The 27,785-nt window shown below is 43.8% G+C and overlaps 2 protein-coding genes across 3 annotated transcripts; both read right to left on the reverse strand.

The window, feature by feature from the left end:
• Positions 1-85: 85 nt before the first annotated feature.
• On the reverse strand, positions 86-8,017 carry SNRPG (small nuclear ribonucleoprotein polypeptide G). Of its 2 annotated transcripts, XM_059187986.1 has the most exons (4): positions 7,867-8,017; positions 6,710-6,732; positions 5,469-5,593; positions 86-284 (listed from the first exon to the last, which is right to left on the reverse strand). In XM_059187986.1, exons 1-4 carry the CDS (start codon positions 7,896-7,898, stop codon positions 234-236), a joined length of 231 nt encoding a protein of 76 aa, XP_059043969.1. In that variant the 5' UTR covers positions 7,899-8,017; the 3' UTR covers positions 86-233. The 2 variants fall into 2 exon arrangements, with proteins under 2 accessions (XP_059043969.1, XP_059043970.1); XM_059187987.1 differs by lacking the exon at positions 6,710-6,732 and having other exon boundaries at positions 7,867-8,004.
• A 1,117-nt stretch (positions 8,018-9,134) lies between these two features.
• FAM136A (family with sequence similarity 136 member A) lies at positions 9,135-13,865 on the reverse strand. Its single transcript, XM_059187984.1, has 3 exons — positions 13,693-13,865; positions 12,643-12,783; positions 9,135-10,635 (listed from the first exon to the last, which is right to left on the reverse strand). The coding sequence occupies exons 1-3, from the start codon at positions 13,777-13,779 to the stop codon at positions 10,447-10,449; spliced, it is 417 nt and encodes a 138-aa protein (XP_059043967.1). The 5' UTR covers positions 13,780-13,865; the 3' UTR covers positions 9,135-10,446.
• Positions 13,866-27,785: the final 13,920 nt, after the last annotated feature.

The raw sequence follows: 27,785 nt of genomic DNA on the forward strand, positions 1-27,785 counted from the left end.
TCAATCTCAACCAAGAACAGTTCATGTTAGAAAAAATTAGAATAAGGGCTAATACTCAATTCTACATTCAGCATGTCAGAAAGCATTTTTGGCCATTATAAAAGTTTATTTAACAAAAAAGCTCAATATGAGAATGCACACGATCTGATTTTTATATTGTAGTAAAACAGGTACTATGGAGAGGGGACATGTGGAAGCAGTTGATTCTTCTGATGAACAAACACATCCATTGTTTATACTCGTTCTAAGGCTTCTAACATGATGATACTATTTCCTCGTATTACCTAAAAAGAAAATTTGAAAAGAACATAATTTATCTGTCAGTCATCAATGAAAGGATTTTCACAAAATCATTAATGGTTTTTCAGTATTAAAGATCAGTTTGTGGGGCTTTTTTCAAGGTGCAGAGATACGGTCTTTTAATCATGACAAGTCAGTAAGCCTTTTTAGAGTTAAGATACATACTTTCTTGGATTTAACAAGACTAACAAGTACCCTTTTGAGAATGCTAAATCTTCAATGATTCACTTCACCTTCTAAACTGCAGTAAAATAACATACCCATCTCTGTCCCAAGCGATCTGTAAGTCAAAATGTACAGCAGAATGTCAGTTTAGGGGTATAAGATAACTTAAGGAACAAACCAGGATGTAAACTGAAAAGTATGCTTTGTGAAGATCACATTTTAGTTGGGTCTGAAAATAGGGCAGAATTTTGACAGGAAGGTAGAACTCTAAACAAAATTGAGATGAAAAAGTGTAAGGGGATAAAGAAAGAATCGAATTTGAATGTCGTAAAAGGTTATGATGGGAAGTAGGAAAGTCTGTACCCAATCTTAGAAGGCCTCAAACACCAATGTTAAGGTACTTGGAAGACATAATGAAACCGATAATAAGCCAATGAAGTTTCACAGCCAAGGGAATAACCATTATTATTATTATTTTTTAAAGATTTTATTTATTTATTTGACAGAGATCACAAGTAGGCAGAGAGGCAGGCAGAGAGAGAGGGGGAAGCAGGCTCGCCACTGAGCAGAGAGCACGACGTGGGGCTCGATCCCAAGACCCTGAGATCATGACCTGAGCCAAAGGCAGAGGCTTTAACCCACTGAGCCACTCAGGCACCCTGGGAATAACCAATATTTTATTTTATTATTATTATTTTTTAAAGATTTTATTTATTTATTTGACAGAGATCACAAGTAGGCAGAGAGGTAGGCAGGGAGAGAGAGGAAGGGAAGCAGGCTCCCCGCCGAGCAGAGAGCCCAACAAGGGGCTCAATCCCAGAACCCTGGGATCATACCCAGCTGAAGGCAGAGGTTTTAACCCACTGAGTCACCGAGGAGCCCCATAACCAATATTATAATGGCAGACAGCTTATGTGCAGGAAGAGAAGTTATAAAGAAAAGGTCCTAGGAGCACAGTGCCTAATATAGTAGCCATTCCATAAATGAGGACAAGGAAGGATATTCATAAGCATAGGTAAAATAAATGGCTGGTAACCAAGTTTAAGATGGGTAGAAAAGTAAGTTAAACTAGAAGGCAAGGAGGCTGCAAACACAAGGAATCCCTGGTGCACTGTAGGTCATACTGTAGCCAAAGATCAGGTCAAGTAGAGCTGGAAATGAGAAGAGGAAATAGTAGAAATGGAGGCATTCTGAATTAAGGAGATTCTAAGTAGAGCTATGCTTGTAGGCAGCTGGAGAAAAAACAAAGCAAAACAAACAAAAACAAAAAAACCCCACCAAAACTTATTTTCTCCCCTCCATTCTATCTGCTTTATTTATTATATACAGTTATTGTCTTCCTCACCCAAATGTCATTACTATGAGAGCAGGTGCAATAACCCCAGTGGCTAAAGTGGCAGGCACACAGAGGGCTCAGTAAGAACCTGTTAAATAAACAAATGACCCTGCATGTTTACTGCAGCTGACAGAAGGGAAAGGAACAGGACAGGTGGAACAGTGTCTTGGGAGCCTGGCAGAAACAAACAGCAATGAGTATGATGGGGTGGTGGTAAAGGGCAGCATGAAGAGAAAACAATGCCCTGAAAATGATGGTGGGGACTGAAGGAGCCTACAGTTCTCTAAGTTAGGGATAACGAGAGCTAAACAATAGCACAAAATAGTTCTCAAGGGTTTAATTCCTGGCTTATTTGCAAAAGATGGTATACATCACATCTCTGTGATCAAAACATGAAAAACTGCTACCCTTCTTTCCTCCTTCTCCCTTAAATGTGTCCACTTCTGACCCCAGAAAGGGGAGGGTGGCAGAGAAGTTATTTCAGATAACTAAGAATTTCAGATCTGAGGTTTTTGGGGGCATTATAAAAAAGACAAAACGCTGTGACTTTCATCAATTATTTTCTAAAATATGAGGTACTGCACACATATTTGCATACCACATACTACATGACGTAAGGCTAGTGGGTGGACACCTCTGCTGTACAGTAATCTTCCTATTTTCTCCTTGTGTTTAGGCCTAATTCTCCAAATCAAACTGGAACCGTTAGGTCCGGAATTCCATAGTGCTCCTTTTGTGTTTCAGTGCTAGTTTTTACAAAATGCTGCTCAGACTTTTAGTCTTTTCAAAGGGCACAGCTATCTAATAAAGAATATAAACCTAAAATGGAACTACAGAACCACAAAGCTAGTGAGAACCCCTGAACTACACAGCATCCTAATACAGAATTTTTACTGTGGTCTTAGGGGAACTCTGGGGTGGAGTGAAATCTTAAAAGAGTAAGACAGAAATGAGGCCACTGACAACAGCAGGGATGTTTCACAGGAAGCCAGTTGAGACATCATTGGATAATCTCCCAGCTGACAGGTCCCTCATACATACTATCTTCCCCTCAGAACACATTTTTTTTTTTTAAAGATTTATTTATTTATTTTAGAGCACACAGGTGGGAGAGGGAGTCTTAAGCAAACTCTGTGCTGAGCAAGGAACCCCATGCAGGGCTGTCTCATGACCCTGAGATCACAACCTAAGCCACAATCAAGAGCCAGAGGTTTAACTGAATGTGCCATCCAGGTGCCTCAGAACACACACATTCTTAATACTACTCTAAATAAAACAGTATTACGTAATTTCAATGGCCTTAATGGGTCACTGACTTGAACAAGGAAATAGCAAAGCCAGTGTACAGTCTCCTTTGCCAAACAGCTTGTGAAAACAAAACCGTAACCTATTTGCTTTTCTTCCAACCTCAGAAAAAACATTCTTGCATTTTCTTTAACATGTCTTTTTAGGGACGTGTGGGTGGCTTAGTCAGTCAAGCATCTGCCTTTGGCTTGGGTCATGCTCTCAGGGTCCTGGTATCAAGTCCCTCATTGGGCTCCTTGGTCAGCAGGAAGACCGCTATGCCCTCTGCCTGCCGCTCCCGCTGCTTATGCTCACTTGCTCTCTGTGACAAATAGATAAATAGAATATTTAAGACAAACAAACAAAAAGCCCTTTAAACTGTCTTTTAATTGGGGGCACTTGGTTGGCTCAGTCAGTTAAATGTTTGCCTCTTGATTTCGGTTCAGGTTATGATCTAAGGATCCGGAGATCAAGTTCTGTGGGAGCGCCATGATGGGTGTGGAGCCTGCTTAAGATTCTTGCTCTCTGCCCCTCCCCCTTGCACACGCGCGCGCTCTCTCTCTCTCTCTCAAAAAGTCTTTTTATTAAGGACAATTAATATGTTGTCATTGTTCTGTTTTTTCTTAAAGATCTATTAGAAAGAAAGAAAGAGCACAAGTGTGCAGCTGGATGGGCAGAAAGAGAGAAGTAGACTCCCTGCTTAGCAGAGAGGCTGATGTAGGGCTTGACTTCATGACCCTGAGATCATGACCGGAGCCACTTAATCAGTGAGGCACCCAGATGCCCCCCATTATTTCATTTTCAAAATGTTAACTAGGCTGCAAGAATTACTGCCTACTAATATAAACGTTTTTGGTCATACAATAAGCATCAGAGGTGGAAGAGATGACTGGTTATGAGTACGTACTTACGTGATAGGCAAATTCTGTATAAAGACTAAGCCCATTAAAATTTAGGGGGAAAATTTTGAGAAAGATCCATCATCTAGGTTCAATTCCTTCTCAGATAAAATTCCAATTAGTGTCACACAATTCTCTGAAAAGTTATCTTCCCAAATTAGAACTTTTAGATATCAAAGTCCTTCAATCTTTTTAGCAAATCTGTTGAGATAGAAACTAAAAACATAATTTACCCTCCCCTCGAATAAGATTACTGAATTTGTAAAAGGAAAGGGTAGAGAGGAATTGTGTGTGTGGGGGTGTGTGTGTGTGGTGGTATTTTAAAACCATTTTTAGAATAACCTGGATGCTGGGCGCCTGGGTGGCTCAGTGGGTTAAGCGGCTGCCTTCGGCTCAGGTCATGATCTCAGGGTCCTGGGATCGAGTCCCGCATCAGGCTCTCTGCTCGGCAGGGAGCCTGCTTCCTCCTCTCTCTCTCTGCCTACTTGTAATCTCTCTCTGTCAAATAAATAAATAAATCTTTAAAAAAAAAAAAAAAACAACAACAAAAAAGAATAACCTGGATGCTAATCATTTGCCCATAGTTTTGTTCATTTTCAATGGAAGCTCAAGGATAATGTCCCTGAAAGGAAGGTCTATTTGCATAAAACTTGGGGAGGTGGGGTGGGAGCCTCATATCAAGGGATTCTCCAAGCTGTTTTTCCAGCCCAGACCACTGATTTTTTTTTTTTTTTTTTTAAGATTTTATTTATTTGTCAGAGATAGAGAGCGTGCACAAGCAGGCAGAGGAGGAGAGAAAAGCAGGCTCCCCACTGAGCAAGGAGCCTGATGTGGGACTCGATCCCAGGACCCTAGGACCACGGCCTGAGCTGAAGGTAGTGGCCTAACCCACTGAGTCACTCAGGTGTCCCACTGATTTGGTTTTCAAATGAAAATGCACTTGAAAGGAGCAATAACACACATCTTGGAAAGAGTGATTAAAAAATTGTGAGGGGAAAAAAAAAAAATCTCAAGGCTAACAATCAGAAACGCTTACTACCTTTTTTTCTCTTACCACATTTTAGAGATCTTTATACTCAGTGACTTCCTAAAGCAAAGTTGTCCTTTTTGATTTACTTTTCCCAAGAAACTGGGGACTTACTAAAACTCAATGGTCACATTGTCCTGTGCTGGACGAAGAGTGGGATTCAAAGTCTGGGTCTTGGAAACAACCATCAAATCATTCAGAAACTAAAGGCCTCTGCTATAAAGCTCAAAAATGATTTCCTACAGCTGTTTCAAGTCCAAGGCACTCAGAGGGTTCTGCTTAAGATTCAGATCTAACCTCTAGGTAACTGGGATACTATCACAGTTGTAGGACTACCATATGTTAAACAAAGTGGGAAATGGAAAGTCTGACTTTACCTGTTATTTGCCTAATTTCAATTTAATCCAAGACTTTCAAAATATGAAATCTCTAAGAGAAAGCTTCTGTCTTTACTTACCACCATTCCAATATTGTTCTGTTGCCCACTAGTTGCCATCTCCACACATTCATCTATCACAAGATTCATAAATGGATCGAACCCCCGCAATATTCCTTGAACATGTCTGCCACCATTTAATTTCACTATAAAAAGGGAAAAAGTAGTTTAAAACTGACCAATAAATATCAACTATTCATTAAAAATTAGGTGGAATAAAACCTAGGTACTTGAGAAATACAATCCTATCCTTACTTTATGTCAAGCAATGGGCTAAACATTTCACATTTAGTTCCACATTTATTTTTTTTTTTTTTTTTTTTTTTTTTTTTTTATTTTTTAAAGATTTTATTTATTTATTTGACAGAGAGAAATCACAAGTAGATGGAGAGGCAGGCAGAGAGAGAGAGAGAAGCAGGCTCCCTGCTGAGCAGAGAGCCCGATGCGGGACTCGATCCCAGGACCCTGAGATCATGACCTGAGCCGAAGGCAGTGGCTTAACCCACTGAGCCACCCAGGCGCCCCTAGTTCCACATTTAAACTTACAAAAATCCAGGCTGGGGCGGGATGGGTGAAACAGAGGATGGGGATTAAGGACTGCACTTGTGATGAGCACCAGGTGCTCTATGAAGTGCTGAATCACTATATTGCACACCTGAAACTAATACAACACTTTATGTTAACTATTTTGGAATTTTAAAAGAGTAAATAAAAAAAAAAAAAAACCTTACAAAAATCCTATCAAGTAGAATTATCCTAAGTTTTCACAAGGGAACTGAAGTATAGAGCTTCTTAAAAAACTGGTTCAAGGGTAAATAGGTAATGTGGGCTACAGCTGGGATGGAAAGGGAAGGCTGCCTGCCTCTGTAGCCCAGGTCTTTACCTCTACTATCCTTCTAGCACTGTATAGGTCAGAGTTTTAGCTCTGCTCCAGGTCCTTTGCTCTTAAAGGAAAAAATGTTGATATATTTGCAACTATCACAAAACAGGAAAATACCATTAATTTTGTCTAAGTCAGGGAAGGCTTAAAGGAAATCATGAAAAGTCCAAAAGTACTGCGCAATTTATTAAATATCAGAAATTAGGTATATAAAATTATCTGCACAGGATTTTGATAAACCTCCTTAATTAATGGATGTGAATTAGAGAGAGGTTCTGTGTGACTTAAATTTTTGTGAAGTTGTGCCAAACATGATATACTGCCAAGACACATGTAGAAAGCAACCATTAAAAACAAAACAAAAAAACCCCAAGAAACTTACATGATAATTTCTTGTCCATAAATCTGAAAAAGCAAAAAGGGGTACAAATTATATAACTGATTAAAAAATTTTTTTTTTAAAGATTTTATTTATTTATTTGACAGACAGAGATCACAACCAGGCAGAGAGAGAGAGAGGAGGAAGCAAACTCCCTGCTGAGCAGAGAGCCTGATGCAGGACTTGATTCCAGGACCCTGGGATCATGACCTGAGCAGAAGGCAGAGGCTTTAACCCACTGAGCCACCCAAGTGCCCCCTGATTAAAAAATTTTAAGCACAAGTAAGCACAAGGTAGGTACAGTCAATAGAATTTGCTAAAACTGCACAATAAAAATGATGAAATTTAAAATAGTAAAAAACCTGTATTCTTGTAGAGGAGGGAGTACTGGGCTACCTTATTTAGCACTTCTGCGCTCAGAGTGGAGTCGGCTTGTCCCTCTCCCTCCACCCCTCCCCTCACATGTGCTCTCTAAAATAAATAAGTTAGGGGCGCCTGGGTGGCTCAGTGGATTAAAGCCTCTGCCTTCGGCTCAGGTCATGATCCCAGCGTCCTGGGATCGAACCCCGCATCGGGATCTCTTCTTGGCGGGGAGCCTGCTTCCTCCTCTCTCTCTCTCTGCCTGCCTCTCTGCTTACTTGTGATCTCTGTCCGTCAAATAAATGAAGAAAGTCTTTAAAAAAAAAAAAAAAAGGAATGGGATTTCTAAATTAAAGCTACATTAGCTACAAACACACTCTAAGATTAAGGTAGCTCCTGAATCCTCACCTACTATTAAACACTTCCAGTCCACCCATCTTCTTAGTTCTCTCTAAAACTACTCTCCAGCCACCCTACCTAGCACTGAAGGCTATTCAAGCAGTCCAACAAAGGATGGCACTCCAGGGTCTCCAAGCAAGGAGGGAGAGGGGCTGCGCTGGGGGCCGGGGGACCGGTAGATGCACCCAGGAAACCGAGACAGCAGAACAGACGCCCCTTCTCTGCCACTGGGAACTCTGCCAGGCCAACCTGGGCGAAACGAGACGTCGGCGAGGGCTTCACGCACCGAGGCGCGAGACCGTGTCAGAACACGCACGCCAGGCACACTGCAGATAACGGAGAGGATCTAAGGAACTCAACGCACGCAGAGAAGCCGCCACCTGGACCTTTCACATACTTACTTTTTCAGCTCGGGAGGGTGAGCTTTGCTCATGGTGTCTACTCGGCAAGCTCAAAGATGCCTCCAAACGGAATTCGTGGCGTCCCTCGCGCTCCCGCGGTAGGCCCGGCGTTTTGCGTATGACGTCATCGACCCTGTCAGCCAATCAGTTCTCGGAGGAGCTCACATTTCACCTCGCGATACTTTGGGGGCGCCCGAAATTGTCGATCGATCTTGTGTTTCCGGTTGCGTCGCCACCCACTGGCCTAGATGGGGCTAGGGGTGGGACTAGTCCTCTTCTCAGTTCCGTTTCCTCGTTTGTAAAATTGACTTAGCGGTTCTGTCTCCAATCTCTAGGCGGAATTGGTTTATCCCTCTCTCTGTTGCATTGCCTTGATTGTCGTCTTCATATATACCGTGAATACAGGTTCTAGAGGAGTGGGCCTCTTTATAGTTCTTTGGCACGTATTCCCACATCTCGTCACGCTAAGCCTAGGGTTCCAAGAACATCTTTAGTGACCTCTGGACACCAGATTAGTAGGGTGAAGTGGCTTCAGTTTCTAGGAATTTTAATCTTGAGTGTATTCCCTAAAGACAATCCTCCAAATCTTGTAACACTGCCTCCAGAACCCCACTTGATGTACCGTGTTCCAATATAAAAAACGTAACCATCTCTAATATGAGATACTCTTGACTTGAAAATCAAGTGTAAAAAGTGATCTCCAACTTGTTCCCACTTAAGTTACCCAAAAGAGGCGAATGCATACGTACGAATAAAATACAACTTGGATTATATAAGATTTAGGTCACAATAGTAAAGCCATTATGATTCTAAGTAGGGGATGATTTTCCAAAATTCGATTCATTCCTAATGTTCAGGAATGGCTCTATTTAAATACGAATGATAGTAAAGACTTAATTAAACTCATTACATAGTTGATACTCTCTTGACACTCAAAATCCTAGATGTTGCATTTTTCTCAAGAGGGATCATTAATTACCCTTTCCACCTCTTGCTGTTAGTGTTGAGTTGAAGCTAGAATCCTGAAATGGGTATTGAATTTTTTTTTAGCCTTACAGCATCCCCCCCACCCCAATGGAAGTCATTGTGCTGTAACCTGACCTCAGTTTTCCTGCATTTGAATCATAGTTCATAACTAATTTACTCTTTAAATTTTTTTTTAAAATTTTTACTCTTCAAGACCTCTTAAGAAACTTATTTCACAAACTACAAAGAGAAGCATCCTAAGAAAGTTGTATAGTCACACCCAGACAAAAGAAACATAATAGTGGAGGAAAAACTAAACCTTATTTATTTTTTAGAACTGAACCACTAGGAAAATATATCACAGCCTTGAAACACCAAACACAGGCTATATTATCATTTCAAGTAGTAAGTTGGTAAAAAGACAATAAGGTCCTTATCAAAATGAAAAGGTGCTAGAGCTGGGGCAGAACACTGCTTGCTGCAAAGGCCCCAGGAAAAAGAGGTGTTTGGTAATGGAGGGGGGACTTTCCCTCTTTTCCTTTAAAGGAATCACAGCTCACCCCCGAATCACCTACTTGTTCTCCTTTGACCTTCTGGTTGCCAAGGGATTGTCCCAATAGCGCCATATTATTTGAGGGGGCAAAATAAGCAATACTGAGTTTAGGCTTTCATTCCATTCTGTTCTATAAAAACTGGTTTTTCCAAATCCAGTATCTAATAACTTGTAATTAAGAAGACAACAGTTCCTCCTTCAGTGTTCATTCCTGGATACTTGTATATAGTGCAATCAAAACCCCCTTTCAAGGGAGAGTGTCACTACGAGATTGTCCTGCTGTTCTCTAGCAGACAGCCTCAGGGCCCATCATGGCAGCCAGTGAGAGGGAAGATCTGCTTCCCATACCCAGTGCAACATTGCCTGTCATGTTTTTACAGGGTCTCCTACCTAGCTGGAAGATGTAATGGATATTTCAAGAAAAGCATATCCATATCTTGATGGCCAGAAACAGATATCCACAAGAACTGTTCCAAGTTCTTAACTCAACTACCCCTCCCAACTCCACATCTTAAATCAACTTCATGCCCTTATATATAAAATAAAACCAAGCAAGACAAAGACCCAGAAACCTTTTCTCCCTTCTAAATTAGTGACATTGTGGATTTTGTTTTACAGCTTATAGAAAAATGATTTGGTGATCCTTCTGGTAAATAGGAAGTTGGCAACAAACAGACACATCTTTGCTCACACCACCAGATCATAGGCAGATTAGGAACCTGCCAGCCTGTTGGTACCTGTGTACTGAGAAGAATCTGGTATCTTGGAGGTCGGCTCTGGCTTGGTTCAAGGGAGATCCCTAGTGCCAGGACAAGCATGTGAAATTTAGGCTATCAAAAACTCTCCTGTGCCATCTCTGACCCAAATTTTAGCACCAGTTTTTTCCATTTCACTTTTTAGGTTCGAAACATAAAGGAACCAGTGTCCAGAGGCAAGTGACATGGGCCTCAAACTTGCTGCCATTGTTAATTTCTTCATAAAGTTCATTTAAAAGACCCAAACTCCCATTTCTTCTCAAATGGATTCCTGCCATGAGCTCCGATGGCCAATTGTGAAGACCTCTATTTCCCAATGGACAAGAGAGACTCCTTCATCTTCTTGGTCATGGTCGGGATGAGGTGCATGTGGTCATCCACACACTTGGTCACACAACTCTCCAGCTGCCGCTTCACCTGAAGCTCTTTACTTCCTGCATCTATTGAATCTTTGGCTTTGTCATTGCAATGCATGGTGCATCGGGCAAGGCGGTCCTGTGGCAAGAAGGAAGAAAGTAGAGAAGGCGGAAAGGCTGACCTCCATTTACCAAGTGCTTACCATGTGCTAGGTCCCTTCCTACATATTGTGGCTTGACATATATAATCTTGATCAATTAAAGGGACACTATAGTGCAATTAACCAAGATTATCCTGACTGAAATAGAGGGTAGCACCAGGAGGGTCCAGAAAAAGCATGACAAGAAAGCAGATGAATAATAGAATAAATGATACAGAAGCCCCCTCCAGGAAGTGGGAAGTAACTAGAGGCTGCTGTTGGTCAGCTACAGTTAAGATTCTTTAATACCTGAACTTGCTATAGAAAAACACTCAACAAATATTTACTGAATATCTACTATGTGTCAGGTACTCTCCTAATGCTGGGGAATACAACAATGTGTAAAACAGATAAAAGTTCTTGCCCTCATAGAACTTACATTCCAGTGAGGGGATATAGACAAAATGAAGGGAGATGTTGAAGCAGTTGGATATATGAATCTGGAGATCAGGAGTGAATTTTGTCTAGAGATATGAATGAATGTAAGAGTTTTTGGCCTATAGATGATATTTATAGCAGATATTTATAGCTATGAGACTAGAGAATTCGATTGAAAAAAGGTCCAAGGAAAGCGCTAGGCATTCCAATGCTAGGTTGGAGGGGAAAAGCAGGAAAGGAGCCCAAGAAAGGATGGCCAGGGAAAGAGGTAGAAAACCAGAGTGAGGTAACTTTTCTTTTCTTTTTTTTTTTTTAAAGATTTTATTTATTTATTTGACAGACAGAGATCACAAGTAGGCAGAGAGGCAGGCAGAGAGAGAGGGGGAAGCAGGCTCCCCACTGAGCAGAGAGCCGGATGCAGGGCTCAATCCCAGGACCCTGGGATCATGACCTGAGCAGAAGGCAGAGGCTTTAACCCACTGAACCACCCAGACACCCCCAGAGTGAGGTATCTTGATGCCCAACTGAACAAACTGTTTCAAAGGGGCGAGTGATCACTGCATCAGTGATGCAGACAGGCTGAGTAAAATGAGGAATGAGAAATTACACTGGATTTAGCTCCATGGAGGGGAGTGCCCAGAACAGTTCTGGTGAGTGGAAGAATAGCTTAATTGGAGAGGACCAAAAAGTGAACAGAAGGAGAAAGTTATACAACAATTCAAGAATCAAAATGTCGAAGACCCTATTAATAAAATTAGCTGTCAAAATGAACACAAAGAAACCTCTCTGGGTTCAGGATTTTGTGTAAGTCAGTTCTTTGCAGTGTCAGTGATTTTGAAGAATTCCATAGAGCAGAATGTAAAAGTTGCATATTAGCTACAATTTGTCCCATGTGAACAGGATCTCAGGCTTCAATAAACTGGTTCAGAAGTGGGCTCTGCTTTCTCCAACCTCCAGTCATAGAAAGGGAATAAAATGAAGTTGCGGCTACTCTTTTCTCCAGAAAGAGATACAGTGGATACCTTTTGCTCTTAGTGACCTCAGAGGGGCTTGCGAGGAAGGCATCAATGAGTCAGTATTACTACTCCTTCACATAAATGACTGCTCTTTAGTGACACGGGAGCTGCCCCCTAGGTGTAGCAAACAGGGGTCGTTCTGGGTAGGCATGTCCACAACAGGATGGCAAGATACTGCTCCAATCTGCATCTCTTAATGACTAGCCTACTCCACTTCCTGAGGATTCTACTAGCTTAAAAATGAATGAATACACGTCTTAGAAGGCTTTACACTATACAGTATATATATTGTATTTTGTGTCTATGGGAGGGAAAAGGCTCTTGGTCATGAACTCCTTTTCACATCATTTTGTCTCTGGAAATACTTATAGCACTCCACCTCCAGGAGTTTTTCCCAAATTTCAAACCCCATAAAGACTGCCTGGCCACAAGACTGTCCCAAATGTTAAAAGAACCAAGATGCTAAAGCCAAGAGTTTTGAATGAATGCTTGTCATCTCTTGCAAAAGAGCACCATCAAGGCATGAAGTCCTCTGCCTGGGGTATTTCTCACCTGGAACTTCTCCAACTCACTGGTCACCAGGGCCTGGGCTTGAGCCAGAGGCGCATGGCAGCGTTCAATGCACTGGTGCACCTGCTGCATGGACGCCTGGCTGTCCTCACAACAGCTGGCACTGCACCGGAACATGAGGCCCTGGGGAGGGAGGGCAGAGAGAGAGAGAGAGAGGTGAGGCGGGAAAGCCTCTGGGGCAGAGATAATCATGGAGTGCAACAGAGGAGCATCTCTATTTGCACCTCTCCTAACAGACATCAGGAACCTAAAACCACACATGGGAAAAGCATACTCGAAGCCTAGCAGAAGGTTCCATGGCCTTCTTGCTGCTAGCTCATTGGCACTTGTTGCACCGTAGACTGGGTGGACGGAGAACGTAGTGGTGGGTCAGATGAAGTCAAATTCTGAAAACCAGGTACCTATGCCACTCGGTTCAGAGGTCAGCAACCTCTAGCAATCTGCTTTCCACCAGGGGGCAACCGATCCATTAATCAATGACTCAAGAAGCGCTATAACAGAAACCCCACAATTTGGTTAGGGAGGCAGGACCAACAGCCACAGACCATTTAGGCGATCAAAGCACAACGGCCGTACAAACCAGCGATGTGTGGAGCGACACTAAAACCGGCATGACATGGCCACTGAGGAAGCCAAACACTTTTGCCTTTCCGGTGTTTCACCTTGGCCGTGCCCTTTCTGGGCCTCCGCCTGCTCACCTGCCGAAGGGGCAGCGCTACACAGGAACGCGGGGAGGGGGGTGACACCGAACGCCTCACACCAAGGGCTTTCTAACGCTGGTCCGGGGTCTAACACCCCCTCCCCGGAACTGGCCGGGGGGGGAAACAGCTTTGCGCGTGGGGAGGGAACACAGATTGCATCCACTCGGCGGAAGCTCCAGGACTTCTGAGGGTGAGAGGTGCTTCCGAGAGCGCGGCGGCGACCCCAGGGACGCCCCGACTCGGGTCTGCGGAGAGGCGGGCAGCGGCGCGCCGCGGCGGCCAAAGGAAGAGCGGACTGCCGGGACTCCCCGGCATGACCCCCGCCCGCTACCTGCATCTTCCTGATATTCTCTCTCTCCAGATTCTTCACCATGGAGTCCACCGCCTCCTGTACCCGCAGCTGCTGCATCTCCGCCATGGCGACTCCGCGCTGCACACTCTCCGCGCCGGCGCCCACATGGAGCCCCGCGTTCGGCCCGCCCCCTTGCTGCGGCGGCCGGGGTCACCGCCACCCTTCCCCGCCCACGCCGCCGCCTGGCGTCGGAGAGGAGGAACTGCAGCCACCCACCCCCTGCTGTGCCCCCGCCTCCTCATCTGGCATGCAGGCGTCTGCCCCTCCTCCCCTCCTGGCCCCGCCCCGCATTCCCTGCTATGCCTGAGCCCCTGGGGGCTGGACAGGGGAGCTGGGACTCCCTGTCTCCATCCTGTCCTCCCTCCTTCCCTGTCTTCCTTCAGAGTCTTAAAATAATATTTAATATAATTAATATCCAGGTCAAAGCACAGATCTTAGTTATACAGCTCGAGGATTTTTAACAAACCTTGCCTTTTCGTCGTCAGTTTTCCCCTTTTTTCCCCCCTTACTCCCCTACCCTTGACCTCAGGCAACAACTGATCTGCTGTTACTACAGATTAAATTTTCCTTTTCCTTAATTTCATGTATGTACATACGATCGACACTCGGACAATATGGGGTTAATGTGGGATTGGGGCCCCGCCCCCAACCCCAGTGGAAAAACCCCCATATAACTTTAGAATCCCCCAAAACTTAAACTAATAGTTTACTGTTGACCAGAAGCCTTATTGTTAACAGTTGATTAAGATATTTTGCTTGTTTTATGTACTATATACTATATTCTTATAATGAAGTAAGCTAGAGAAAATACTAAGAAAATCCTAAGAGAAAATACATTTGTAGTACTGTATTTATTGAAAAAAAAAAGTCACTATATAAGTGGACTGGTGTGGTTCAAACCCCTGTGGTTCAGGGGTTAATTGTACGTGGGTTGTTTTTTTTTTTTTTTTTTTAATTATTTAATTTATTTATTTGACAGAGATCACAAGTAGGCAGAGAGGCAGGCAGAGAGAGAAGGTGCGCTGAGCAGACTCCCTGCTGAGCAGAGAGTCTGATGCAGGGCTCGATGCGGGGCTCCATGCGGGCCGGATGTGGGGCTCGATGCAGGACTCGATCCTAGGACTCTGGGATCATCACCTGAGCCGAAGGCAGAGGCTTTAACCCACTGAGCCACCCAGGTGCCCCTCTATGTGTGTTTTTAAGATTGTGTCCCTCTTACACTGCTTTAGCTACTCTCACAAGTTTGAGCTCAGGTTGTGGCTCAGGTTGTGATTTCAGGATGGTGAGATTGAGCCCCCTATGGGGTTCTGTGCTCAGTGCTGATGAGGGGGGGCTCCTTAAGGCTCTCCCTCTGCCTAATCCCCCAACCATGTTCACAACCCCCCAAATAAATAAACAAATCTTAAAAAAAAGAATAAGAGGAGAAAAGAACATTCATACAAAGTGAGGACGTAATGATGTGAATGGTGGTGGGGCCTTTGCTGTAGGGCAGGGCTGTTGGCAATATATATATATAAGTCATAAATATATAAGAACTCCCTGACTCAACAATTCCATGTAAAGGAAAGGGAAACAATGTTTGGAAAGACATGAGTAAGTATGCTTACTACACTATTTGCAATAGTTATATTTGGAAGCAAGTAAATGTGTAACAATAGGAAACTGATCAAATAATTAATAAAAGTACCACACAACAGAGTGCCCTGCAGGCAGAAAGCATGATGTTGCAGGAGTGTTTTTATTTTTTAATTTTTAATTTTTAAAGATTTTATTTATTTATTTGACAGAGAGATCACAAGTAGGCAGAAGACAGGTAGAGAGAGAGGGGGAAGCAGGCTCCCCGCTGAGCAGAGTGCCCGATGCGGGGCTTGATTCCAGGACCCTGAAATCATGACCAGAGCTGAAGGCAGAGGCTAAACCCACTGAGCCACCCAGGCGCCCCAGGAGTGTTTTTATTGACATGAAGAAGAGATGTATGTTCCATTTGATTCGTCAGTGAAGAAATCAAGTGACAAAGGAGCATATGTCATGATTTTATATATATATATATATATATATACACACATATATATATGAAATTTTGAAAAGTTACACAATAAAATATTAAGGTTATATATATAGGTGATGGGATTATAAATGATCATAATTTTCTTCTGAGTGTTTACTTGGAGTTTCTAAGTTCTCTGCAATTAACATGTCTCTCTTGGTTATATAATGTCTCTCAAGTTTAAACGTCATCATAATCGATAAGCAAGAGCGAGGACTGATCAGCTCGTGTAATACTGCAGCTCAGTCAGCCACACTTTAAAATTAGTACTATTTTTACCATTAGGTACTACCCCCCTCCCGCCCCCATGAAGACTTAAGGTCATGTGACTGTCCAGATGTGCTACTTGGACACAAGGGTAAGGTGGGAAATCTCACCGCATGGCAGCGGGTGATGAGGGTTTCTGTTTTCATCCCGACAGCTTGGCCTGTCTGTAATCATAGCTGTGCCCGGATTGCCTTAATGGCAGCCTTGCCTCACCCAGCTTCCGGAGCGGACGCATTCCTTCCTTCTCAGATCACAGAATGCTACTGGGATTCTTGAGGGTGTGGCCCCTCCTCATCTGCACCTGACTCACTGGCTCTTTGGTACCAGCAATCTGATTGCTACCACGGGATTTTACTTTTTGTCTTCTCAGCTCCTTTGACTTGAAGAAAACACCCTCCTACTCACTTCTCCTGCGCTCCTGCCCCTGTAAATCCCTCTAGGGTTTAACAGAGTTATCTTTCCTCTGTTTGTAACTTTGGAAAGGCAGGTGAATGGGTGTGTGGCAGGCTTAATGGAATTGCCAGAGGACACAAAGCATTTCTGATAGAAGTATCCTGGTAACGTTTTTGCAGTAGTTAATTGTGAGGATCTGCTGTTAACCTCTCCATAGATACATAGGCACACACACATATGAACACACACACAATTATGTAAAGAACTATAAAGCACCCTATAATTGTTATCTTATTATCAGGGATGCTATGGGGTCACTTTTTAAAAATGTAACTTAACTTTTTAAAATATTTTATTTATTTTACAGAGAGAGAAAGAGAGAGAGAGCGAAAAAGCAGAGGGAGAAGCAGACTCCCTGCTGAACAAGGAGCCCAATATGAGCCTCGATCCCAGGACCCTGGGATCATGACCTAAGGCAAAGGCTGACGCTTAACCAACTGAGCCACCTAGGTGCTCCCAGGTTCACCTTTCACTTTGATTATTTTGAGCATATCAATGAAATAGAAACGAAAGTGTAGGGACAGACATGGGAGTAGCTTTTCCTCTTAAGGAGAGATTTGTGACTGGAACCTAAGCTTGTCCATGAGGGCAGGTCCTGCATTGTATTTTTTTGTTCCTTTGTAGCCACTGACTTTCTGGAGAGAGAAGTGGCATTTACAGAACACCTGATACGTGCCAGGTATCCTAATAACCACTTTGGTTCCCAAAGCGCATGTTCAAAGACCTTGGGTTACTTGTTTCATTTCTCCCCAAATGGTACCTTTTGGGGTTGTTCTGAGGAGTAAAGCAAATAACCATGTCATTGGGACTGGCACATATTCGGTAGTAAGTAGTTCATTTATTCACCAAAGGTTATGTGTTAAAAGGTTATGACAAAAATGTGACCCTAGGCTTGTAGGAACACGGCATTTCCCTGTATTTCCTGCATTTTCCCTTGCAGCAGTTCAGTATTCGCTAATTCAGCGCCCACTGCAAATTTATAAAACTCTATGAATAACGAGACTAGATTATCCTTAGCCTCAGCTAAAGCAGACCTCTACCCATGGGGCTTCATTCGTGCCTGAGAAGGTTTGAGTGCTGAGCTAGGCAGCCAGAGAACATCTCCAGTAAGACACCCATGTTCCTAGAGGCTGCAGCTAGGGCCCTGGGGCAGGCCCTGCCTTGGCCTCCAGCACGTGGTTTATGAGGCTTTGAGTAGAGGGGAGCTCTCTCACTTCTGCACCTTGTTGTCCGGGTACCAGCAGGAGGTGCTGCCTGCTCGCCCACGCAGCCCAGAGGCACCTGGGCTATGATTTAAGTTTTTTCAGTCTGTTGCTAAATTTTCTTTATGGACCACGTACTGCTTTTATAAATATTATAAGAAAAAAGAGAACTTGGAATAGAAAAGCTCTCTGGGGTGAGGGCTAAGGTCCTGGGTGGGGGGCTGTCTGCATTTCCACTTCGTGTGCAGACCATTTCCTTAAGCATGTCACCACTGGAGAGTCTGCAGGTCGCTGGCCCGGCCCTGTCCCCTGCAGCTCAAGGCCCCACACGCACACCTGGGCCAATTTCTCTTCACTTTCTTCCTAGTTTGACAAGATTAGCAAGATCCATTCCCAAGAGTGGGTACTGGATTTTACAAAATTAATTTTCTACATTTATTAAGATGATTACAAGGCTTTTCTTCCTATTACCATAATCAATTGCATCAATAGTATTTATAATGTAGAACTGTCTTTACGTTCTTCAGCTAAATCATACTTGGTCATGATATGTAATTCCTTTCAACACTGTTGGGCTCAACTTGCTGTTGCTTTATTTAGGATTAAAAAAAATGTGGTTCATAAATGAGAATGGCCTCATGGGGATGTAATGTATAACATGATAATACCATACTAGCTGATAATACCATATTGTATATTTGAAAGTTGCTGAGTAGATCTTAAAAGTTTTCCTCACAAGAAAAACAAACAATTTTGTGACAATGTATGGTGACGGATGTTACCTAGACTTAACTTCGATTGTTTTGTAAAATATAAAAACATTGAAAAAATGTAAATATTGAGTCATTATGTTATATAACTGAAACTAATATAATGTTCTATGTCAATTATATCTAAATTAAAAAAATGGAAAAAACATGAGAATGCCTATGTAGTTTTTTGCTTTGTACTTTTCTTGACTTTGGATTCCACACTATGTAAGATTATGGAATCTTTCCATTTCCTATAACTTACATTTATTTTTATTAATTAGCTGATTTTTTTTTTTTTTTTTTTTTTTTTTTAAAGATTTTATTTATTTATCAGAGTGGGGGGTTGGAGAGAGAGCACAGGCAGAGGCAGAGGGAGAAGCAGGCTCCCTGCCAAGCAAGGAGCCCGACATGGGACTCGATCCCAGGACGCTGGGATCATGACCTGAGCCGAAGACAGCTGCTTAACCAACTGAGCCACCCAGGCGTCCCTAATTAGCTGATTTTTAAAAAGATTTATTTTATTTGTTTTAGAGAGAGAGAATGCGGTGGCGGAGGGACAGGGAGAGAAGGAGAGAGAAACAAAAGCAGACTCCATGCTAGGCATGGAGCCTGACCCAGGGCTCGATCTCACACCCCTGAGATCAGACCTGAGCCAAAACTAAGAATTGGACGCTTAATTGATTGAGCCACCCAGGCACCCCTATAACTTACATTTAAATGAGTTTTGAGGAGGAAGTCTCTGTTTATATTGCACTGACTCATCTTTGGCCAATCAGCAGTTACTGTGTCAATGTGTAGCTAGTCTAACTATCATTAGGTCCCCAATCTTCTGTCTCTTTGCTGTGACTTGGATGATAACTTTTTGGGGTCTTGCTTCAGCTTGTGTCCCTGACCCCAGGACCCATCCCATTCCTGCCTTATTTAGGGCAAACTTAGCCTTGACCACAGTCCTCCTGAGTCCACTCAAAGATGGGTAGATGTTCTTTGACCCCACCCCCCTCCTCATTTTCCAATACCTTCCTCTTGGTTCCAGTCGACCCCTTTACGGCTGAGGGAGTAGGCTGGGCAATCTGGTAAGACTATCAGGGCCCAGTCGTCCAGAGGTAAGGCTCAGAGACCCCTGTATTGTGGATCAATGCAAATCTGCTCTTACTTGGGGTGAGGGGACAATTTTTTAAAACCAGAGTCAAACTGCTTTCTGAGCCTTGCACACCCACCTTTATTCTCCTAATCACAGTCATCTGTCCAAGTCCAAACTTGGTCCACCCAATGTTTCTTCACGAACCACTGGAAGCCTTAGCCTATCCTTAGAGTTTGTGTGTTCCATACAAAAATTTTTTTTTTTTTACATTTGACACAGAGAGAGAGAGAGAGAGAGAGAGATCACAAGCAGGCAGAGAGGCAGGCAGAGAGAGAGGGAAGCAGACTCCCTGCTGAGCAGAGAGCCCGATGTGGGGCTCAATCCCAGGACCCTGAGATCATGACCTGAGCCGAAGGCAGAGGAGCCCCTCTATAAAATTTTTAATATTTTATTTCTATTTTGTTGATAATCTTTTAAGAAAGTGCAATTTTGTCTTAGACTACCTGAGTGACCAAATTTTGTATTGATTCAAAATTTTGTATTGATTTCAGGACCCATGTTTTCATCTTTGTTTACCATCATATCAGCACTAAGTCATATATATATATATATATATATATATTTAAACTTATAAGTTGAAGTATTTTCTCTAACTACAACCTTGGATAGGCCAGTGGACCAGTCTGCAAAAAAAAATCTTAAGTCCTGGAAGTTTCCTCCTCAAAAGAAGTCTATGCATTCTTCAAGTTTCAACATAAGTGTTCTAGATTGTTCTGAGACCACTTCCTCAGCAGGGGCAGAGCAGGGGGATGCTCTTTGAGTGCCTGTACTCACTTGAATGCCTTTCTAGACATCCCTTGTTTCATAGGTTTGTCTGCAGTGTCCCCTCCTTATCTACAACCTCAGTCTGCATCAACACCTGCTCCCATTCTATGGGCTTTGCTGTGGGTGAGTGAGGGCTTGCCAAGACCTTCAGGTATAAGGAGAACAGAAGGTCCTGAGCCCCTCCCTAAGTAGCGCCACGGTTTTCGTATTGCATCTCCATGTCCCGGCAGCAGGGGTCGCTACATGAAAAGTTATGGCAGCTTTTCACCGCTTTCCTGGAAAGGAGAGTCAGGGCTTGGGGTCAGACCTTTACCTCTTGGGATCTGTCTGTATAATGATGCCACTGTACACAGCGGGGCTGGATGGTTCTGACGTCATTGTCGCTTCTTCCAGCATTGTCAGCAGAGAGTGGGAGTATGGTGGTTACACTAAGGACACACAGGCAAATTAGATTCATCAATTTTTAGACCGTTATTTATAAACTCTCTAGATGGTTATACATATTAAGAAAATAATAAAGTATCCAAATAAGCCCCAAGGACCAGATCTCTGTTTTAGCTACTTAACATCTTGAAAATTTCAGCAATACCTCCAGTTCTGATTCTCCCTCAGGGACCTGGACCTCCCTCAGGATGGAGACCAGAAGAGGTCCTTAGCATGCCTGTGAATCTTCTTTTTTCCTCCTTAGAGTCTGAAACGAAGACTAACCTACCACCTTGGGCAGATCATTTCCTCTTCTTGGACCCTGTTTTCCTAACCAAAGACGAGGTTAAATCAGTGTAATAAATTTCTCTTCTGCGAGGTGATCTCCCAAATCCTAAAATCAATCAAAAACAAAATCTCAAACAACACAACTATTTTTTTTCTTAAATGTATTTAAAAACATTCAATAAAATAGAAACACACATACACAGACATTGTGATTATTATTTTGTAATAAGCTATTTTTGAGGGGTGGTGACGCAGGCCTGGAACAGGGGGTGGAGGGTACGCAGTCAGGAGGGGTGGAGGTCTGCCATCTACCAGATGACTGCTGCCCTGTCAGGCCTCTTGTAATTATCACAGAACTTTGTCAGAAGTTCTGCTTTTTGTTCTTTGTACAAGAAAAATGATTTAATATTTTTATTCTGAGATAAAATAATACATAAATTCGCATTGACTCATTTTGAGAGTCAATGAGAAGACCACTTTGACTGCTTCAATGAAGCCAAGTGACCTTGCTTGTCAATGAACGATCATGAAGAAAATGTTTTATTGTTCAAGTTCTCGAGAAAGCACTGGGTTGGAGGACCTTTACATTTCTTTTAGGCCAGTGAATTTACATTAATAGGGATGGAATTCTGGGAATGAAAGTAGAAAAAAAGGTAGGAGGCCCCATCCAGGAGGAACTTAGGGATCCATCAAAGAGAAGTGTGTCCATAGGTATATGCAGCTGTGTGCACAGTGTGTACAAGAGACAGACACTCAGGTACAAGGAGGCTGAAAGTATAGGATAGGGACTGCTCCCTATCTGGAAACACCTCATGTAAAAGGCCTTCCCAGTGGTCTTCCACGGCCACACACATACCCAACATACCCAGAAACACACTCAAACACACCCAGACACACACCGACAGAGATACACACAGACCCACTCAGAAAGACAGATGCTCACACACATACAAACACATTCAGATATACAGAGACAGACACAAACACTGTTTTGTATCCTTTCATGAGAATACAGTCAGTTAGGTGCAGCCACAAGAGACAGGAGAGGCTCAGGAAAACAGTTTATTACACTCACAGGTCCTGGAGACAGGAAGCGTGGCATGGCCTACGGGGCCACATGGGAGAGACAGCAGCCTGGTCAGCGGGCAGGAGCACGGGAAGCACTTAGCCCATGGCCTTTATTGGCGTTTCCTAAGGAAAGGCAAGGCAGAACTGGGTGAGTAGTTTGGGATAAGCTAGTTTGAATAATTTCAGTGGACGCTAAGCTCTAGGGAGTGGTCCCTAGTTGCTGGGGCAGATTGAGGGGGGTCTGGTAAAATGTGCGAGAATTGGTCTTTTCAAGGTGAAGTCCTGCGACCCTTGCAAAGTTTATTAACTCAAATCAGCTCCTACTCGGGGTGGGAGGACAGTGTGTGTGTGTGTGTGTGTGTGTGTGTGTGTTTCTGGGATGAGTAAGGCACAGGAATATTGCTTCCAGGCCAGACAGAGGAGGTGAGGCCAAGCTCTGGTTGCTTCATTTGCCGGGTACGCTCCTGGCTGGGCAGTGGGGAAGGGTAGTCTCTCCTCAGTAGAAAAGATTTTTAAAAGATATCAAAACATGATAATGTACTGAAAATATTTATTATATCTGGATGTGTGGAGGCACAGAGAGAGTCACACAGACACAGACATATACTGTTCCTCAGAGATACTCTCTTTCTCTCTCTCTCTCTCTTTTTTTTTTTTTTTAAAGATTTTATTTATTTATTTGAGAGTGAAAGAGCACAAGGAAGGGGAGCAGGAGAGGGAGAAGCAGGCTCCCCGCGGAGCAGGAAGCCTGATGCGGGACTCGATCCCAAGACCCTGGGACCATGACCCGAGCCGAAGTCAGACGCTTAATCATCTAAGCCACCCAGGCACCCACTCTCTCTCTCTCTCTCTCTCTCTTTTATTTTATTTTATTTTTTTCAAAGATTTTATTTATTTATTTGACAGAGAGAGATCACAAGCAGGCAGAGAGGCAGGCAGAGAGAGGGGGGGGAAGCAGGCTCCCTGCTGAGCAGAGAGCCTGATGTGGGGCTCGATCCCACGACTCTGAGATCATGACCTGAGCCGAAAGCAGCAGCTTAACCCACTGAACCACCCAGGTGCCCCTCTCTCTCTTTTTAAAATCAATTTCTTTTTTAAAAGATGAAGGTATTCCAGGCTTGGCCCTCCCTTTCAAGAATCCTCCTGAGATTTCTTGACCAATCAGGGCTCTTTCCAGTTACATCCACAACGCAGAGAGACCTATCAGTATTCTGATGAGCTTAAAGGCCTTCGCAGGACAGGGGAATTCATTTCCTAGGGGAATTTGAATTTCCAACACGGTGCTGACAATCCCACCAGTGATATAGTACTTCTCCAACTTAAGTATGCAGATGAGTCTCTGGGGGGCTGGGATGAGATGCAGTCTTGGGCCACAAGTGTCTGATACATACAGTAGGTCAAAAGAGAGGCTTAGGGATCTACATTTTTACAAGCCCTCAAGTGATTCTGATGCAGGAGTTTCATGGAGAAAAATGTCATTAAACTGTCTCACACATCCCATTAATGTAACAGAATATTTACTGAGAGAATCAAGGTACTAAGTGTTCTAGAAAAAACATGTACAAATCACTTAGTACACGCCTGTTTCGGGAATCACCTTTTTTCCTCGCTCTTTTTTTCTCTTTCTCTCGCAAGCGGAAGGCATTTCTGCTCCTCTTTCTAGTCTGGATGATAAGGTCAAGTGGGCCCACCTGATGCCCATAAGGTACTAGAATTCCCATGTTCTTGGCTCATTGCAATTATATTGGCTTCAGCTGGCTCTGTTTTTGCTTCTGGGATTGCAATAATAGTTTTGCTTCTCAAAACTTTAAACATTTTAGATGACTCATGGGAACAAGTACATTTTAGTTCTTGATCCAGTAGAACATATACAAACACACACTTTTATTGATAAAAGTTTCTCAGTACTTAAGCCTTTATGATTACATTTTCCATTCTGTTCTCTTCCGTTTAGTTTTTATTTAAAAAAACTTTAAAATTTATTTCTAAAAAAGATTTTATTTGAGAGAGAAAGAGAGCAGAGGGAGAGAGCACACACAGGGGGGCCCAGGAGGGGTGGGCAGTGAGAGGCAGAGGGGGAGGGACAAGCAGACTCCCCCATGAGCAGGGAGCCCTGAGAGCATGACCTGAGCTGAAAGCAGAAGTTTAATTGACTGAGCCACCCAGGTACCCGTCTTCTACTTAGTTTTTTAAAAACATGCTGGTTATAATACACTAGATTGAATGCATGACCCACTGTTCTAGTCTATTACTGCATAAGGAACCACCCCAAAACCGAGTGTCTTAAATGAGCACCGATCATTTTATTGCCTTCATGTTTTCTGCTGCCCAGGAGTTTGGGAGGGGCTTGGCAGGGCTGTACCGACCTAGGTCTCTAAGTGGCTGTAGTCAGTCAGTGACTGGAGTGGGTCAGGGTGGGGCTGGGTTAGCTGTCTCTCCTGTAGTTTCGCGTGGACTAGTGTGGGCTTCCTCACGGCATGGCAGCCTCAGGGCTGGTGAATTGATTACATTACAGGTGACTCAGGGTTCCAAAGCTTAGAACCAGTGAAAAGGTAGCTTAGTCACACAGGATCACTTCTTCCATCATCACAAGCCCACTCCAGCTGCTAGAGAGAGGGCAGGAATTCCTCCTCTCGATGTGTGGAGTGACATAGTCACAGTGGAAGAAATACCTGGGTGATGGGAGGTACTGATGGGGCTATACCCATTTACTGGGCACCAGTGCAATTTGAAAAACACTCCTCTAGAGGGCACTGTTGTCATGAGACATTGGATCCGTTTTTCTCGGGGACGGGGCGGGATGATGGGTGGGACACTGGGAAGAGAGAAAAACGGAATTTGCATGATGGCAAAAGTGGGGCAACTCATCCTTTTTGAACGGACCATTCTGTTGCATAGAACACGTGATGGCTGGGACGGGTGTCTATGGCCTTGTAGATACCCTAGGGGAAAGGAACCCAGCAAAGGAGGAGGAGGCTGCTGACCTTGCGTGCAAGGCTTTAGGTCTATGCACATTTCCCCCAGGACCTAGCAGAAGGCCTTGCACATGATCTGCTTTGACAGCAGAGTATAAAGTGCTTGCACAACTCCAGGCAGAAGTCCAAGCTGTGGGTAGGACAGTGCCACCCAACACCCTCATGGAACCCGCAATTCCCAATAAAGCATGACTGGCTCCATGCCTCTAGTACTTAGGGAGCAGAAATGATGATTTGGAAGAATACTGTGAGCTTGTCCAGGGACTGTATACAGTGAGAAGAGAAAGGGCCCATGGAGAGAAAACTGAGCAACTTAAGCGATTTTTACTTTGTTTATCCTAGTCAGTGGACCTCTGCTTCCCTTTAAGGGAAAAGGAGGTGGCGAAGGAGACTCAGACGGTGAGAGATGGTCAGAAAGGCAGGAGAAGAACTGGAGAGCATGGTGACAGGGGCTAGGACAGGCTTTCCAGGAAGAGGGTGTGGCACTGAGGCTCAAGTGTGGCAGCAAACTCAAGACTTAGAGATCATCAGATTTGGCAACATGGCCATTGGTGACTTTTATGATGACATTGGCAGGAAGCCAGATGGGCAGGACATTATCAGAGTTCAGTGGTCATGGGAGGGAGGGAGGAGGAGAGTGTAGAAACTTGAAAGGGAGACAAGGTCAAGATTTTTTTTTTTTTTTTTTTTAAATCTTGGGCAAGACAAAGTTTGTGTATAGGTGGGGGAAGGAGACAGGGGAGGAGAAACCTGGGTAAAAAGGAGTGATTGATACACCTGGCCCAGAGGGGATGGGGTTCCAGGTCCAGATGGACGGTTAGCCTTTTCTTGAGAGGGAGAGAGAGAGAGAGAGAGAAAGAGAGAAACCAATAAAACAGGAAAGAGGTCAAGGTTGAGGGAGAAGGGGTGGTCGGCTGAGCTAGTTCAAGTGGCCCCTCTTTCCAGAGTGAGCAGTGAAGAAGGGGTAGATGGTTTGGAGGAATTTTCAGTCAGAAAAGTGAAAAGCCTGTTTCGTTACAGCTCACACGTATTTAGGACCTACTTTGCATTCAGAGGTTTCACAGAAACCTTTATCCTTCCAACAATATGTAAAACAGAGAGCATCCCTATGTGCAGGATTTGTCCTCTTCTTTGGTGAGTTCGTTGCTTCACTTACACATGAAGAGAATATGGCAAGAGGCGGCCATATTCCAGGTCAGTCCAAGAGCTCACAGAAGGGATATCATCTAGTCCTGGGACAGCTGGGGAGGCAAATTGCCCATTTGAGACAAGAGAGAGAGCAACACTGTTTCTTTTGTGATTGTGGAAGGAAGCATTCTCATGAAGTTTGTTCAGGGTCTAAGTAAAGGGAAGAGGAGGAGCTGGTGAAGTTTGCCTTTAGGTCAAGATGGGGTCCCCCGAGGCAGGTGGTATGGTGCAGGGCAAACAGTTTGGTTCTTCCTAGCTTTGTACTCTTAGACAAGGCACAGAATACTGAGCCTCTGGTTTTTCTAACCACCAGAAGGAGTTCATCCTCCTGACTCTATGCATTTGTGGAATGCAAAGTACCTGCAAATCCAAACCATCCCAGAGCTGCTGTGTTGTTATATTTATTTATTTTTCATTTACCATCTGAAAGTCAGTGAGGGGCTCCTGTCTCAACACCAGGACTGCAAGAACATGGTAAAACTTTAGAATATTTGTAACATATACATATTTTATCCTTTTTTTAAAAGTTAAATTTATTTATTTTCAGCATAACAGTATTCATTATTTTTTCACCACACCCAATGCTCCATGCAATCCGTGCCCTCTGTAATACCCACCACCTGGTACCCCAACCTCCCACCCCTCTGCCACTTCAAAACCCAAAGATACAGATGTAATGAAAAGAAGGGCCATCTGTACCCCAATGTTTATAGCAGCAATGGCCACGGTCGCCAAACTATGGAAAGAACCAAGATGTCCTTCAATGGACGAATGGATAAGGGAGATGTGGTCCATATACACTACGGAGTATTATGCCTCCATCAGAAAGGATGAATATTTTATCCCTTTTTAACATCCCCTCTTATCCCATAATGATTAGCAATTTTTTAAAACAGAGAATTATGGGTACTTGCACTCTGGTGAGTAATAAAAATAGGGAGGTGAGGAGATTGGTATCTGATTCTGCCACTTGAACTGGGGAGAGCTGGGGGAAGGACCAGAGGCCAGTGTGGCTGCAGCTGCAAGGGAAAGGGCTCCCTGCTGGGTGGGAAGGGACCAGGCAGGGTCTGGAGGGGCGAGGGTGGAGCAAGCTCAAAGGCAGGAATGGGAGGGGACTCAGGTGAGCTGTGCACAGTAGATCATGTGTGAAGGGAGGGCTTCCTTGCCACTTTCTGCCACTGTGCCACCCGCACTGCCTGGAGGCTGGATAGTCGTCCTGACAGTTTGGTTCTGCGTTTCTTTGTCCCTCCTGCATTTACCTTGATCACAGTACAAAGCCCTCTATGCTCACCTTACCTATATCACTCACCAGGCAGGAGATGCTGGAGTTGGGACAATGGGGGAGATTTTGGAGGCCTCTCTAATCCGACCCAGGAATGCCAGGGTCAGACCCAGTCCAGCTCTTCCTTGCCTTGCTCCAGACAAATGACCAAAACAGCTCTGTGGGCAGACGAACACGAGTCTGCAGGTTGCTCTGGATGTAAGAAGTACTTAGGCAACCCA

Source organism: Mustela lutreola, chromosome 9 (genome assembly GCF_030435805.1).
Source record: "Mustela lutreola isolate mMusLut2 chromosome 9, mMusLut2.pri, whole genome shotgun sequence".
Classification (NCBI taxonomy): domain Eukaryota; kingdom Metazoa; phylum Chordata; class Mammalia; order Carnivora; family Mustelidae; genus Mustela; species Mustela lutreola.